Raw genomic sequence first — 16,490 nt, forward strand, 5'->3', positions numbered from 1 at the left:
TGAAGTAAAGGTGGGATATGCATGAAGGACAGAGGGGATTGCTTGTTTGCCTACTCATCTAAAGAATAGAATAGAACAGGTACGACTCATCAATCACAATTATATGTGTATACAATACAAAGAAAAGCACATGAATGACGCACCAGATGCGAAGGTTGATGACCACACCTAATTTGTGGTCATTTAGAGTGTATTAATATGCCAACCGAAATTAGACATTTTCCAACCGCCCTTTGGCTTGGCGTAGAACCATTCTCCGCCAACAAGTCAACCATTTTAATTTCAAGATGGCCTTAGCAGTGGGTGCGTTGATAGTCAGACCTTGTTTGGTTCTAAGAAACCACCAACGAAGTAAAGGAAAGTAGTTCCATCAGAATTGGTGCCGTTTGGATTCAGAGAAATAGAAAGAGAAGAAGGGATTTGGGAAGAAAGTCAAAGCATCTCTCTTTTAGGCGTTGATGCAAGAAAGAAAAGAAGTCATGAGATGGGATTAAGGATAGGATCAACCAAATTGTTGGTTAGTTTAGCTCGTTTATGTTCGTTTGTGTTCGATAACGGCTCGTTCGAAATTTTATATGAACTGAACTTGAACAAACATTTTGGCTCGATAAATAATCGAACGAATACGAACTCGTTCGCAAATTTAAACAATCGAATTGTCATTTCACAAAATATAGGGTTAGTATTGTATTCCTACTGTTGTTTCTTAATAATATAGACGAGCAGATTATAACAATTTTGTGAGACAAATAGTCTGGATTCGAACGTCTCGAGCCTACTCGTGAATGGCTTATTTATGTTAAATGAGTCGAGTTCGAATTCAAATTCAAACTAAGATTTTGCATATATAAACACGTATTTAGAGCTCAAATATTATCGAACAACCATGAATCTTATTCGAGTAATTTAATAAATATAGTTCAAACATGAGATACTTGATTCAGACTCGACTCGTTTACAACTCTAAATAGGATCCCTTCAAACCTACAAAAGTTTTGTTCCCAAAATTGGGAAGAAATGGATAGATTGAGAAAAGATCTTAGGCAGTACTCCACTATTTTTAACCTAGCCTTATTAGGTTGATTGGTTTTTTACTCGTCATTTTAAATAGATGAAGCCACGAGGCCAATGAAGTTAAAGGAGACATCTGTAAAATATGTAATTTAAGGGGTCACTTGGTTCGTTCTTTGAAATTGGAATTGAACACTGAATGAATTATAAAGAATCAGAGGTATCATCGAAATCGTTAATGCTTGGTACAATTTTTTGTGAAACAGGTATCAAAATTATTATTGCATTTTTTCCCTATCTTTTTCTTTGTTGGGTTCAATCTTACGAAGCTTTTAACAACAATCATCCCCACCAACCAGCAGATCTGATGATGAAACAATTTCACCTTTTCCTTTTCTTGTCAATTGATACAATTCAAATTGAGAGCTTGTCAATAACTTGCAAACAGATCAATGGGAATTTCGAGTAGGGTGGCACCAGATTCAAGCGATGTGGGTAGTGATTCGGATTTGGGGAAGAGGTGGTGCAGGGGCTTGCTGTGATGGATGAAATTTGGGGTGTAGGATTAGGATTTTGAGGTTGAGGAGTAGGATTGTCAATAGGGTCAGATTGGCCCGAACTTAATTCATTGGGCCCAAAAGAAAAGGAAGTCTATTATAATTCTGGGCTAGGCAGAATTTGGACCTAAATTTATATCCGATTAAAATGTGAATCGAATTTGGATATTTATAAACTCGGTCCAATTAAAGTTCATTAAACAAATTATTGGTATTCTATTCATCTTTTATTATTATTTTCATGTATTTTAAAAGAATTAGAGACAATTATTGTTGAAATTTTTTTTATTTATGTATTTTTAATGAACTTTTACTGGTTTGTGTGTAATTTTAATGTTGTTAATTTTAAATTAACTTTACTACTTAATGGTTATAGTGATTGTATTAACAAAATTAAGGAGTAATAAATGAATTTGAATTGAACCCGAATTAGGCTCAAAACCCAAATGTATTATGAGTCAAGTATGACCTTCATATATATTAGCCTGAAATTCGTGAGTTGAAACCCAAATGTCCCACAAACTAAGTGAGTCTTATCTAGGTCTATTAAAATCCGACTTAGATGATTCGATTGACAGCCCTAGTGAGTGATACTACTAAGGGCAAAGGCAGAAGTTTATAAGATGCCATGGTGAGTGATGGCAGCGAGGGAAAAGTTTCTAAGATGCCATAGAGAAAGAGAGGAGTGGTGAGAAGGGATGGAATGGCAAAGAATGGAGAGATGGTGAGGGTAAAAAATGTGAGTGGATTAAAAAATGTTTAATAAAAATTATCTTGAAAACAAATACAGGAATTAACAAAATCCACCCATTCACTTCGGAATTGAGAGTCACCAATCCGCGTTTGGATTGCAATTTTCAGGAATTTTTATAGAAAATGTACCGTAACGATTTGATATATATGAGATAAAAAGATGATTGAAAATGTGCTCGCAGCAAACGTAGAGATTTTTAGATAGAAAATCCCTTTCCAAACAAGGTTATTCCAACTTTTCAACACCATTTCCTATTTAGCAAACAACAAGTATGGTAATTACTAAGCGGCCCCTTAAATATTTTCTGCTTATTTCTCTCCAACTTCCAAACAAAAGAAAGTTTTTTTTCCCCTATATTCCCAAACAGGATAGGAGGAAACTTATTTCCCTTCTTGTTCTTACCTTTCTCTCTCATAACCTTTCATCTTCTCTCTCCTATACTTCCAAAGTAGGCTTAAGGAAAGAATTTCAAGGAAAATCCCTACTCATTTACACCAACGTCCATTTCGTCACAAAAAAAAAACTGCAGAAACAGAGGAAAAGAAACTCGAAACGGGCCGGTCAACACGGTGGATTCATAGCGGGTAAAACCTTGCATTCGGATGGGAAGTCCCTGAAGTGTGGTGCAAGTGCAACCATGGATGTTCACCATCTCCTCTTCCTTCCATAATGGCAACTCCTTACTCCCTTCGCTCGAACCCGATCTGTATTTTCCCACTCCATCCGACACCCGAATTTACTTCACCATGGTTGCCCCGTGAAAGGACAAAAGTGCAAACAAAAACGAGTGAGTCATAGTAGTAGAAGGTTTTTATATGTGTGTGTGGCAGTAAACTTTGGAATGGAAAGCTCGCTGCCAGCCCGAATTTCAGCTGCAGGTTTATATTTAGTGGAAGTATGGCGGCAGCGCAGGTTGAAAAAGACGGAGAAGATGATGAAGTTTACAAATTTTCAAATTTGGCCCAGATGTTCTAGTCAAAGTACTGAAAGCCCCTCCAAAAAGTGAAAGTGTGTGTGTGTGTGTATATATATATATATATATATAAAATAAAAATGGATAAAAGGAATGGCCCACTGAATCCCTGGAATAGAGGGCAGGGACCCTGGCCAGCTGTCGTTGGCCACGTCGACTACCAACAAATGGATTAAAAAATGCAAGAACCAGAATGTGGTGCTTTGTATCAGCCCAGCAAGTGCTTCTTTGACACTTAACGCATAGTCCATCCCCATCACTCTCCAGTTGGCAGGTTTCAAATCGTTATCAATTTGTTGTCAAATGCTCTGCAATAATAATAATATGTTGTGTGGTCCTATATGTTAAATGAAAAGGGAAAAAAAAATAAAAATAAAAAAACGCTGGGTGACCCTATATCTTCCTTCTTTTCTCATAACATATTTATATATATATATATATAAGCAAATAAAAAGAATTCCTCCATTGAACGGATGGGTCCATATACGGAGCTCCACTTAATCTAGTGGTAGGCATTTGCACCCGATTTATTTATAGGGGGGAGTAAAGAAACCTTTCATGCAAAAGGTATGGACAAATTCATAATAAAAAATTGTTATCGCAGCAAGTGGAATTTTTATTTTTATTTTTATTTTTAATGATAGCTGTTTAATAAGGACCCTGCCTTCCTTCTGACCCAAAAAAAAGGAACAAGGTTAAGGATTATTTAAGCCAAAAGTGGAAAACTTTTTGCGTAATTTTTTTAATAGTATTTTATTTAGTCAAACAATAACTTAATTGACTTCCAGATGATCCTTAGTTCCAAAAACAGTAAAAAAAAATTGTCTCTCCACGCCCTTGCTAAACATCAAAAATAGGACTCCCAATGGCTAGGATTCGATCTCCTATAATAGCTCTTCCATCCCTTGATCCTCCTCCCATAGCTGACCATCGGACCAACCCCAATGGATGGTTGGTTGGTTGGTTGGTTGGTTTCGTAGAGTAGAGTAGATATTATCGAACCGTAAAGCTGGGATTTGCTACGTATAACTAGAGATTCTATTATAAACGAATATGACATGGAGAGGATCCATGAAATTAACATACTTTACAAGGGTACATATAACCATACAAATTCAAACAAACCGGACAGAAGGCAAAAAAATCGGAGAACAAAAACAAAATCTTGTAACCTCTCACAGGTCATTTACACTCTTGTGGGTACAGTTTCACCTATAGCCCCCTGAACGCTATCAAAAGACACTTTCCCTGCTGTTTCAACACTAACAAGGAATTGGTTCACAATCAGGAAAGCGAACTACAACAGAATTGCCAAAAGGGATTTGAGACATTCAGATCACAGAGAGAAGAATGTCTTTACAATGCCCAACTTCACGATGAACAGCACCGACCTTTTTTACTTTGCTCATCTGCATCTTGGTTCCCATCTGCCTGTAGAACCACAGTCTTTCCATTTCCAATCGAGCTAGGATCCTTTTGCTTGAGCTCTTGAGATTGAATAACCTTTCGGCTCAAGATGTTGTAAATCTCTTTAACCACCGTCTGAAAAGCAGCAGCTACATTAGATGAATCCAAAGCTGAAGTTTCGATGAAAAAAAGGCCCTGTGCCTCGGCCAAGGCTTTGCCTTCAGCAGTGCTGACCTCCCTGGCATCTTTGAGATCAGATTTGTTCCCAACAAGTATTGTAACAACATTCATGTCAGAGTGCGCTGTTCAATAGGTTAAGACTCAAATTAAACCTTCGGACCAACTAGGGAGAAAAAATTGCTCAGCACTAATTACAAACAAGCTGCATCAATAACTAAATCAGCACATAAGCATCATGCAGACTGGTAAAAGCCAGTTTTATGCACTGTCAATAGGTTTTAAGATTTTATACATAAGCAGAAAATCATTCCACCTGAAAGCAATCAAATTCATGAGCATGCCTGGTTCTTCAGATTAAAGAAATTGCAATACTCCAGACAAGATACCAACTAGAGCAATATAATAGGACATCAACCGTAGCTACAATTTTCATGGCAGATCTAATACTACCAACAGACAACCTAAAGATCCTTACTCTTTCTCTGAAATATTAAAATGGAATACCAGCCAAAAGTCACTGAAAACAACAGGCTGCAGTCCAATGAATAGGGAACAAGGAAAAAAGAAGATTTTTGTCAAGGCAACAGATATCTCAATCCTGGGAAGTCGAAAACCTTCATATTTGCATATGTCAAATCAGATGGTTGCCTAATGCTTTGCACGACTCCTGCAAATCAGAATACTATACACCGTAATTATCTATATACTAGTTCTGGTATTGCTTACTGTGAAGTTCATTAAGCCATCTGCCAATGCTATCAAATGTCTGTCGCCTACTGATGTCATACACAAGAAGAGCTCCCACTGCACCTCTGTAATATGCAGATGTAACAGCCCTAAAACGCTCCTGACCAGCTGTATCCCATATCTGAGCTTTGACTTCCTTCCCATTAATTTCAACCTTCTGTGTCTGGAATTCTACTCCTATTGTTGATTTTGAGTTTGGATAAAATTCATCTCTGGCAAATCTAGCAAGCAAGTTTGATTTTCCAACAGCTGAATCACCAACTAAGACGATCTTGAAAAGGTAATCCTCTGTTTGTTCCTCCGCAGAATAGAAAGCCATCTTAAGCCCCTTGCGCTGTGCACTAGACAGCCATTGTTACTGATTTATAGAGTAATATTCAGACTAAATTCCAAGAGAATTTAAAACCTAACTTATTTCCAGATGTGGAAACAGGCCCTGAAAGGAAACTTGGAAGGAAAGGCAGGCATTTCAAGGACAAAAGATATCACTTGCAGGCAGCAAGGAATCTCAGATGGAGTGACAACCAAGAATAAGACTAAACACTCCCACTCAAGCCAATTCCCCAACTCTGCTACTGAGTTTTATATAAATAGCAACCCTGTGCTACAGCTGGCATGTACCTGCAATGTCAAGAAAGTATTGGCAATCAAAACTTTCAAGAAATCATCCATGTTTAATGCTACAACTATTTCAAATAAATTTCCAGCACCTTAATCACATAACAAAAGAGGAAAAACAAAAAACAAGGGATTGTCCATTAACGAAAATGTAAGCATGTTTTTTAAGCCAAGATTTTCTTCACATGCATTGAAGCTAACTTTAGAAGCCAAACCATTAAGTTTTCAAATTTAACAATGGAACACTAGCTTACCTCCACATCCCCTCCTGGTCTGCTCAGTTTGGAATCCACCTACAAAAAGTGGACAAAGCATTATGCAACATTCTATGAAATGAATCATCCATGTACAAGACAAATCAATATTGAAGTAGTACAACAAATATAATTCCTATAACACCTGAAATTTCATTTTCACTCTTCTGTTTACTTCTCGAGGAGAAGAAGGTTGAAAATTGAAAGGAAGGACAAGAAAAGTCCCTTTCGAGGACTAATTTTCAAAATCTTTTGAGAAGTTACAGATTTTATGACAAAAGTACCTGCATAAACTCTACAGTTCAGAACTTCAGATACACATACAGAGAACAAAAACCCAGTTGTATCTAGCATGAATCTTTGTATCAAGTCCTACAGGCCGAACATAAAGAACTCTACATACCTGCTGCATCTCTAACTTTACCCTTCCGTAGTCACAAATCTTAAAGAACATTAATTTTAAAACTAATATGTATCATGTGTCCCTAATTGAGATCTGTAGAAATTCCAGAAATCTGATATCTATATGACACTCACGGAAAGCATTATGAACGGATGAAAATTCCTACATAATCACCCGTATCCTTGTGTACTTCCCAGACAAATAAGGGACTTGGGCAATATTCCAATAAATTCATAAGGGGAAGGGTGGATGAAGTAATCAGCTGCTTAGGAATCCCCAATAAACCGAAATTTCTCCTTCACTAAGGATCACAATGTTCCTTGCACGATTCTCAACTCATCTTGTCCAGAAATCAACCCACCCTTCCCCTCCACCCCACCCAGAATACACACGCACACAAAGGAAAAGAAATGAAGGGGCATGAAGATATCCTGTTTTATTCCAATTTTACTATCCCCAATATTGTTCTCCAATTCAGTTAATTCACCCATAGATTTCATCAAGCTTGAATATCACCAACCGCAATATCCAAACTGAACCAACTAAATGAACATATTTCTGGTTCTACATGCTTTTGACAAATTTTACTGAGAGATGGTAAATAGCCCAGTTTCCCATGGCTCTAGGGTCTAAGGATTCCAATTCTAGCAAGAAAAAGACACAAAATTTGCGTTAGCTTGTATAGCTGATAAAAAGTTATTTAGAAATCATCACAACACTCAGATCAAGAGGTATCGAAACGTTTCACCACAACTTCAAATTTACTAGACTCAAGCTCCAATCTACTAGTACAATTATTCTATGAATTCTCATGTACCAAGTTCATGTTATGTCCAAAAGTACACTTCTCTAATACCCACAAATTTAAAGATAAACCCTTCATAAAGAGAATAGCAGAAGCGTACTCCATCTTATGGACAGCGTTCAAAACATATTTGGATGCCAATTTAAAGTACTCTTTTACTTTTTACACATACAATAGGTATATCAATAAATGACAACATGAATACCAAAAAAAAAATCGATTTCAAGGTAATGAGTTAAAGTTGTATTATTCTAATTTCTAAACATATTAGAAGCTATTTTTTAGCATGTAAATTTTGGTATGGATAGCAGAAAGTAATTGAAACAATAACCTCAACAGATATCATGACAAAGCATTACAAATTTAGGGAAAAAATTCATTTTTTATCTGTCAATCAAATGCAGAATTAACTGAAATCAAAATAAAGTCAATTTATTGATACTTCTACCAACTAATGAATTTTCAGTCCTCTTCAATTATTGACTCCAGAGGAGTCAATCTCACATGAAACAGTCACCACAGCCCCATCTTTAACCCTCAAATCATGAGATTGGGAAAAGCATAATTCCACAACTGGGACCCGCAAATAAACACTCAATCAACGCTCCATAGTACATTTCCAGGACGTTATATCATAAGAAACATCGACAAAAAGAATCTGCCGAATACATACCTACAGCAAACAAAGGACACTGGAATAAAGTTGATGCAAGTACATAATTCACAATAGCCGGCCAGAATGATAACGAAGTGATAAAAGGATATTATGCTCCATCAAGGCACAACTCAAACAAGACATCAAACGATTAAAAAGTAAAACTAACAGTTCACTGACCATAGTCTATACTGTTTCTAGCACACGTTTATAATGTGCTACTGGTATAACCGTGCCCAGAATATCTCAAAAAATTACTGAACCGTTTTCGTGGAATTTGACTAGAATCATCACAAAACACAGTAAACTAACAAATAACATTGCCCTCAATGACAAGCAACAAAGGGGAAAAACCCGTAAAAATTTAAATTTGCATTACTAATTCGAACCTAGAAATCGGAATAAAACAAGCCACTTGGACTAAAGTATAAAAAAAATTCAAGAAAATGAGGTAAAACTTATGATAATAAAGGGGAACAAAAAGGATATTAAATAGGAAAGGAAGAAATAATGAAATGGTTTTAAGGAAATACCCACTCCTTTAGAGATTGAAAGAAACCTTCCCCTGTATATCTTCTCTCTCTTTTATCACGAGTCTTTGTCTGTGATCAAATCAGAACCGTCCGCGTCCAATGCAGATCAAAAGAAACCAAAGTTTCTGGTAATGGAATGATCTTCTGAACATGGGCTGTTATAAAAGGCTCAAAAATCGTGAAGAAGATGGGGAAAAAAGGAATGGTTTTAGGACGGTTCTGAGTTTGTGCAAAATGGAGAGAGAATAGGGTTAGGTTTCTAAGTTTCAAGATTCAATGAGGGGAGGGGAGATTAATAAAGAAGTGGGGAAGAGAAACCAGAATAGGAAGCGGAGAGAGAGAGAGAGATAACGACAAAGCCAGATTTAGTCACTCATTAAATCCAGTCGAATGCATCGATTTTCGACGATTGCTTCAACTGGGCCTCATATTGGGCCTAATCTTTTGTTTTCTCATTCGAGTCTTTCGTGTCCATCAAACGCCAACCTCAATAGTTTAAGGGTCTGTTTGATAACATAAAAAAGTGCTAAATCTGAACTTTTTCAGATATTCAGATGTTTTGAGTGTTTGATAAATGAAAATCCATTTGCTGAACTTGTTAAGTAGTGTTGAACTTGTGTGTATTTTTTTTAGCACAAGAATCCTAACTGAATGCTTAATTCTGATAAGAATCAATAGAATTATTTCAACTACCTTATATTATCTATCAAATCTACCCTTGTTTCTTAATTATGTTCAAAATTCTTATATAATTAAACAACCCAATATTCTCTATCTAATGATTTTCTATTTCTCTTTTCTCCTTTTTGAATGACTTTCACTTATTCTCTATACTACTCATATAATATAATTCATCTTTTATATTAATTTGATTTAAAAATAAATATTGTCATTTTCATACCTAACATTTTTAGCTAATTAAATCATAGGTTCTATTTCTTTTTTTGATGAAAAGATATAAGGGCAAAATTGTCAAAATTAACTTATTAAGCATTCAGTTATAAATGTTTATCAAACAGTATAAATAGGTTTAGCATTAAAATTCAGACATTCATAAATTTTTTTCAGTGTTTAAAATTCAGCAAATTAATTGTTTCGGTATTCAGATTTCAGAATTCAGATTCAAAACGGAACCTAAGTCGCCCACTCTCTCTCTCTCTTTTCGACAAATAAATAATTAAGTTAATGCCTCATCAATATGGCTGAAAGATAACCAAATTACTCCATACTCGAATCTGAGCTCAACTTCGTAAGAGTTCGTTCTACTTTGGTTCGCCAACTAGTGAAGTTAAATTCAAACTAGATAAAAAATCCATTCAACTTCAATTCGACAAATAAACGAGCCAAGGTTAAATAAAATAACTCATTAAAATAATCAAATAAGTTTTAAACATTAGAGTGTTGAATTTGATTAGATTCATTTGCACGCATACTTTTTCAGGGGAAGAATGAATTGGATAGTAAGGTGTGACGGTTAGTCAACCCAAAATCTATTACTTATCCCAAAAAAAAAAAAGAGAGATAAAGAGAGTCAATGCCTTATCCTAATATTCTTGCTTTTAACATGCTTTTATGATCAGTCGAAATAAAAGAATTTATCATTCAATTATCGAAGAATATTTTGAATTTATTTTAAAAAAATAATAGCATTTCTTCTATTTTAATGTATGTAAGTTAAACAAATGATTGAAAAATTTGAAAAGTGTTTGAAAAATATGTTTATAGTGGAATAAAAAAATTTTCCCTAAAATATAACTATCCAGACACACTTATCATTTTCCTGCGTCTTATAAGGAATAACATGCAACCTTTATATTTTGAGTTAATCTTATATATACTGACAGTGTATATACACTATCGAAGTTGGATGTATGACACATATGCAAAATTTTGGTTTCAAATTTGATTATATATCATGCACCTAATCATGAAAAAATGTATATATCGTTAATGTATAGAAGATTAATCCTTATATTTTTATTAACATCTTGCATAATATAATGGTTGCCTATATTTCCTTGTAGGTGGACATTACAAAATTAAGTATATTTGCATGATGTTTTTAGCATTTTTTCAAAGTGTATAAGTATTGAGAGAGGGAAGAATGGGTTGGGTGATGCGGAAAGGAGAAGTGCAAGTAAGAGATTTTAAATTCGAGACCTTACACTTGCACTTACACTAAAAAAAAAAAAAGGTGTATAGGTATTGAAATATTCATTTAAAAGTTTACAAACTTATTTCAGGACCCATAGACAATATGATCAATGAAATAGTATCATCAAAATTTTGATACAAGAATTCTTTCAGACAAATTACGCATGTCGAGTATTCTTTCAGTGAGTACGCGGCTTAAATTTTATTCTGCTAAAGACAAATTACGCACGTCAAGTATGAGATTTATAGGTAAAAGAAAAATCAAAAGATGATGTTATCAAACAAGATAAATTCATATGCTACAATAAACCCGTATCACTTTTTTTTTGGTCAACATAAGGAGTGTCCCAACTTTTGCCAGACTAATCTCCCTACGCCCGTGCACCCCGTCCCATGAATACACGAGACGGTAGGAGAACCAGAATCGACCACACGACCTAGGCCTAATGCGACTATCCCGTAGCCAGCCGATCTGCGCCCGAGGGGCAATAAACCCGCATCACATGCTTTGTATGATTGTTGCTCATTCTATACTAGTATAATTTGTTTGAACCAGGAGTCATCAGCTTAATTGATGGTAGGGGGATTATGTATGACAAAAGTTTGGGTCTGTGCCAAATTGGATACGTTGTTTGCGACCCCACAGAACCATATTTTGATCAATTACTTAAAAGTCTGCAAGAACCAGCGTTGGATGGAGGCATCCAGTTTTGCTGTTCATGCAAGCTTTTGCTTCTGGTAAAAACATTGAAAGGAGAATGTGACAAGTCATGCTTTTTTATGGACTGGCGAGGCAAATTCCTTAATTACAGCTTCTGCAACGGAGTGATGATACCAATTGAGCAGCAAATTAAGTGCCGGCTTTTGCAATTTCAAGCAATTATTGTCTCAAGAATTGGTCCCCCGGGGGCCAGCAGGTCGCAACAGCAGGCTACGAGTTACTAGTACTATCTACATGCCTATATGGTTCGTAGATGCATGCATGGTGATTGGTGCAACCAACCTTAGCTGGTGGGTTCTGTCTTGAATACTGAATAGTACCAAGGTTGTCGCTTCGCAATCGACACTTCCCCAATTCACCTCATCCATCCATCCGTTTCTCTCTATACGCATAACGCCGATACACATTTATAAATATAAGTTTGACATATATTGCCTGTTACGTACAGCTTCAGTGCATATCCTTTTCTTTTATTGTGCAGTACGTCCATCGAGTACAGTACCGATAGTTAAGTTTGTTCATTATTATCTTTTTTGGATAAAACAAAAGTTTCTGAAATTTCCATTCTGCTCACGAGGACTAAAATCGCTTATAGAAGCACTTATAGGTAGGTTATTTGCTAATACAATTTTCACATCGAGATTTGAACTGAACATTCACTTTTTTTTTTTGGTAAAGAATCGACCGATTCAGTCAACATGTATTAGCCAACACTAGTGATTCGTTCTGTTCAATACTACTACTGGTATCCAGGTTAAGTGCAGTGCTAGAATCGAAACAAGCTGATGATCTCAGCGACTCTGCTGGCTCCTGCAGGCGGGCGGTGAGCAGATGTTGCAAGACTTTACTAGCTGTCTGCAATCCAAGTGTAAATGCCCATCCCCCCCCGAGTCTTGTCTAAATCAAGCATTGAAGGGAGGGAGGATTGCAACTAGGCCAGGCTCCATCCTGACTTTTGTTTGCCCGATTGCCAGGCGCACTCTCGTTTTTTTTTGTTGGGTTGTCCATTCGCGGCTCCAAAAATTAACAGCTGCATCTAGTAGAATTGCATAGATGTGAACTACAGTTGGACAGAATGAATCTACGTCTATCAATTAGGTAGGCGCATAACCCGTTTTTCGGCCACACGATCATTCCATTGTAACATGTAGACATTCGTTTAAGACCCACGATGATCATCTTCTCTGTGTTCCTATAAAACAGTTTATAATGCAACGATGAAGCATGGTCGAAATTACTTACCCGTTGAATTAAGAAGAGAAAAGTTGAATGCAAAGGTTGCCGGCATGAATTTTATTTCGTCCTCTAAACACCACTCAACTTCATTTACTTAAGTTGGAAGTTACACTACATATATATATAGGTTTGTTTGGAAGTCCTATATAGGTTTGTTTGGATTGAGTATTATTTCCCCAATTTTATTTGCTTACATCATCATTACAATTTTCAATATATCTTTTTATCTTCCCAATTACCTTTTTATCTCACATACATCACATCACAAAAAGTGCTACAGTAAAAATATCACAAATAACTTACAATCCAAACAAAGTTACATAGGTTTGTTTGGATTGAGTATTATTTCCCCAATTTTATTTGCTTACATCATCATTGCAAAGATTGAGTACTATTTTCTTGACAAATCAAGTGTATGAGAAACTGTCACGTATGTACCTGAGACCGAGTACATGTTCTTTGATGTTAGTAATACCCAAACAATGAAAATGGTTGATTTTTTACCTATTTAGGTGAAGCTCAAATTGACTTATGCTTCCTTTTGAGCCATGTTAAGAGGATAATTTCACTACAGACTCGGAATCTAGATGTTTGTACAGCGAATTTGTTTTTCCAATTTTTGAAAAGCGTTACAAAAAGTCAAGATGGCCGAGTTGGTCTAAGGCGCCAGTTTCAGGTACTGGTCCGAAAGGGCATGGGTTCGAATCCCATTCTTGACATCTAGTTTTTTTCCCCTTCACAATTGGTCCTTTAATTTAAGTAATCAAGCCCACAGCTTGGGCCAACGGCAACAAGCGGGCAGCTTCAGCACTTGACAACACTTTTGGATCCGTCACACAGATGACCTGCACTTATGGTGGAACAGATGCTGCTGCTGATTTCTATTGGCCCAAAAACAATTGCTTCTCACAAATAAATATTTGCAAATGTTCAATTAAAGCGGGATAACATCTAGAGATTAGGGATAATAAATTTGAAAGTATGCACCTTAAATCGAAAGCGTTTTAATAGTAAACAGAATAGCCTCTCAATATTACCAAAACACCTTTTTTTTTTTTTTTGCCAAAAACACCCCATCCCCCTTCTTCCTACCTCCCTATCAAATTTAATATTTGTCTTATAATTAGTATATTAAATTTTATAAAATAGTATTTTAAGTTCTTTTATAACATTATTTGTTCAAGAAAATAAAAATTATAGAATATAAAAAGTGCCTGTGCAAATGCATCGGAAAGAAACTAGTTAATATGTATATATATATATTAAGTATTGGTTTGATTATTTATTGCTATTACTAAATTTGAATAAAGTACGCTGCATTAATGTTCATGTGGATAGTTTTTTACTAAACCTTCATCTTTAAAAGATTCATGTACTTGCAAGCATGCATGCATGCATACATATATATATACTTATGTACGTGAAAATTAAATTAGGGAAAAACTATCCACATGAACATTAATGTGGCGTGCTGTATTTAAATTTTAGTAATAGCAATAAATAGTCAAACCAATATTAGGAATAAAAGCATGTGATTGAAGATGATTAGAAAAGGAAACATATGAGTTGATTGACAAAAAACAAATAATGTAGAATTAATACAAATTTATATAAGGTAGGTCATTAATAAATTTGTTGAAATTGATTATAAATAAGGGACCATGTTACAAATGAAGTAAAAAAAGATGAGAATTAATGGTTACAAAGAATAGAAAACAAAAATATATATATAAACATTAAAAGACCTCCACGTGGCGAAAAGATAGATAGCCTATTCGATGACCTACCAAAACCAGAACTGATCATTGTGCAAAAATTCTAGTATTATTTGAAATATTATTTGGAATAATTATTATAGCACTTTTTATGATGTGATGTATGTGAGATAAAAAGATGGTTGAGAATATAAAAAAGTGAGTTGGGAAATGTGTTTATGATGCAAGCGAAATATTATTTGGAATAATTTCACTATCCAAACAAACCCACAAGATTTAAAAAATTCCAAAATCCTTACCAAAAGAAATTCTACCAAGATTTATGTGCAAAAAATTTACATATTTGGGCAAAGAGTGTAGGCAGGGTGCGGGGGAAAATGTCATGGTGGATCCACCTCTTCTTAAATGAGACAAGGCTATCACGATGGAAGATGAAAGGTTGTACCAAGTGTGGGAATGCTACCTACCTTCTAAAATGAGCATCACAATATTAATATTTGGAGGTACAACTGTACCCTGCCCAGTAAAACAATGGCTGCCTATCTCACATCACCTCCCTCCATCACCATGTCCTTTCTGCCCCTCTCTGTCAGGCCCATTGGACCACTACATACATCAGATGATTGTGACTAGCTAAGAAGATAAAATGAAAAATCGTTTGAAAACGGATACCTGAGAAAAGGGGTAGGGAAATCATCTGCTCTGCGGTATAAATAAAGCTATCGCAAGCTGCTGTGTTCTGCAACCAAGAAAGAAATTAAGAGACAGAAAAAGGCATTAGAATTAATCAAGTTATCCGTCGTCGACGCATTAAACTTGAAGGCAAGTATTTCTACAGCATATATTTATCTCCTTTATTTATTGAGCTTTGTTTGTTTGTTTGTTTGGATGATGGAAGGATAAGGGCTTCATGCAAGAACTAGCTGCATTCATTTATGATTTTGACATCATGTTTGAGAAAATATTCGAAACTTTTTTGAGTTTCAGCTCTACCTATCTGCCATTTTTCGTTTTCGTAGCAAGTATCTGCTGCCATCTTCCACCCACCGCACCCACCGCTGCTATTTATAATCCAGATCAAGCTGTTTTTCACGTTAAAACTTCTTTCTTTTTCATGAATAACTGATCTTTTATTTGCCAATTTTTATACCTTTTGAGTTGGCACATGACATATTCTTACATTTAACAGCGAATTTATGTAACATGATATTTTTTTTTTTAGGTATTTATTAACGCAATCCATTTTTTTTATCTCTGCCTTTTCAACCATTTGGATTAGTTTTATACTTCTTTTTTACCCAACTCTTTTGAGGGGAAACAAAATTACTCCTACTACGCAATGGTTGGCCACATAGTTTCGACTATATCTATTGCAATTATTACACGATATATTACCACAATTATAGGCAACAGAATTGCATTGACCGGATCATAAAATTATCCGTTTTTAATCCGCAATTAATTTGCGTAGCTATCTTCTCGCTGTAGAACTGGCGAATATAGGAAGGAGGATTGGAAGATGAAGCATGCCTTAGCTGCAGCTTTCTTTTCCGCCCCAGAAAAGTAATGAAAATAATAATAAAAGTAAGTTTCCATACTGGGTTTTTAGACAAGTGATTCTAGTACGAATTAACCTTATCCGTAAAAATGAAATCATCGTTCATGGAATCTATTCTGTCGTGGGTACAATTTGGTCGTAAGATGGTAAGTCTGTCACATGCAGGAATCTTGAACATTAATTATTGCCCATATCAATTTTCCTCCTAC

The 16,490-nt window shown here is 35.5% G+C and overlaps 1 protein-coding gene and 1 non-coding gene across 3 annotated transcripts; one reads left to right on the top strand and one right to left on the bottom strand.

Moving 5' to 3' along the window:
- Positions 1-4,361: 4,361 nt before the first annotated feature.
- Positions 4,362-9,213, bottom strand: LOC113783060 (ras-related protein RABA5a). 2 transcript variants are annotated; one of them, XM_027329082.1, is made up of 4 exons: positions 8,902-9,213; positions 6,502-6,540; positions 5,609-6,250; positions 4,362-5,004 (listed from the first exon to the last, which is right to left on the bottom strand). In XM_027329082.1, exons 3-4 carry the CDS (start codon positions 5,946-5,948, stop codon positions 4,667-4,669), a joined length of 678 nt encoding a protein of 225 aa, XP_027184883.1. In that variant the 5' UTR covers positions 5,949-6,250; positions 6,502-6,540; positions 8,902-9,213; the 3' UTR covers positions 4,362-4,666. The 2 variants fall into 2 exon arrangements, with proteins under 2 accessions (XP_027184883.1, XP_027184882.1); XM_027329081.1 differs by having other exon boundaries at positions 8,898-9,213.
- Positions 9,214-13,646: 4,433 nt separating this feature from the next.
- TRNAL-CAG lies at positions 13,647-13,727 on the top strand. Its single transcript has one exon. It is a non-coding gene; the product is annotated as a tRNA-Leu (tRNA).
- Positions 13,728-16,490: the final 2,763 nt, after the last annotated feature.

The sequence above is a fragment of the Coffea eugenioides genome, chromosome 9 (assembly GCF_003713205.1).
Source record: "Coffea eugenioides isolate CCC68of chromosome 9, Ceug_1.0, whole genome shotgun sequence".
Lineage (NCBI taxonomy): Eukaryota > Viridiplantae > Streptophyta > Magnoliopsida > Gentianales > Rubiaceae > Coffea > Coffea eugenioides.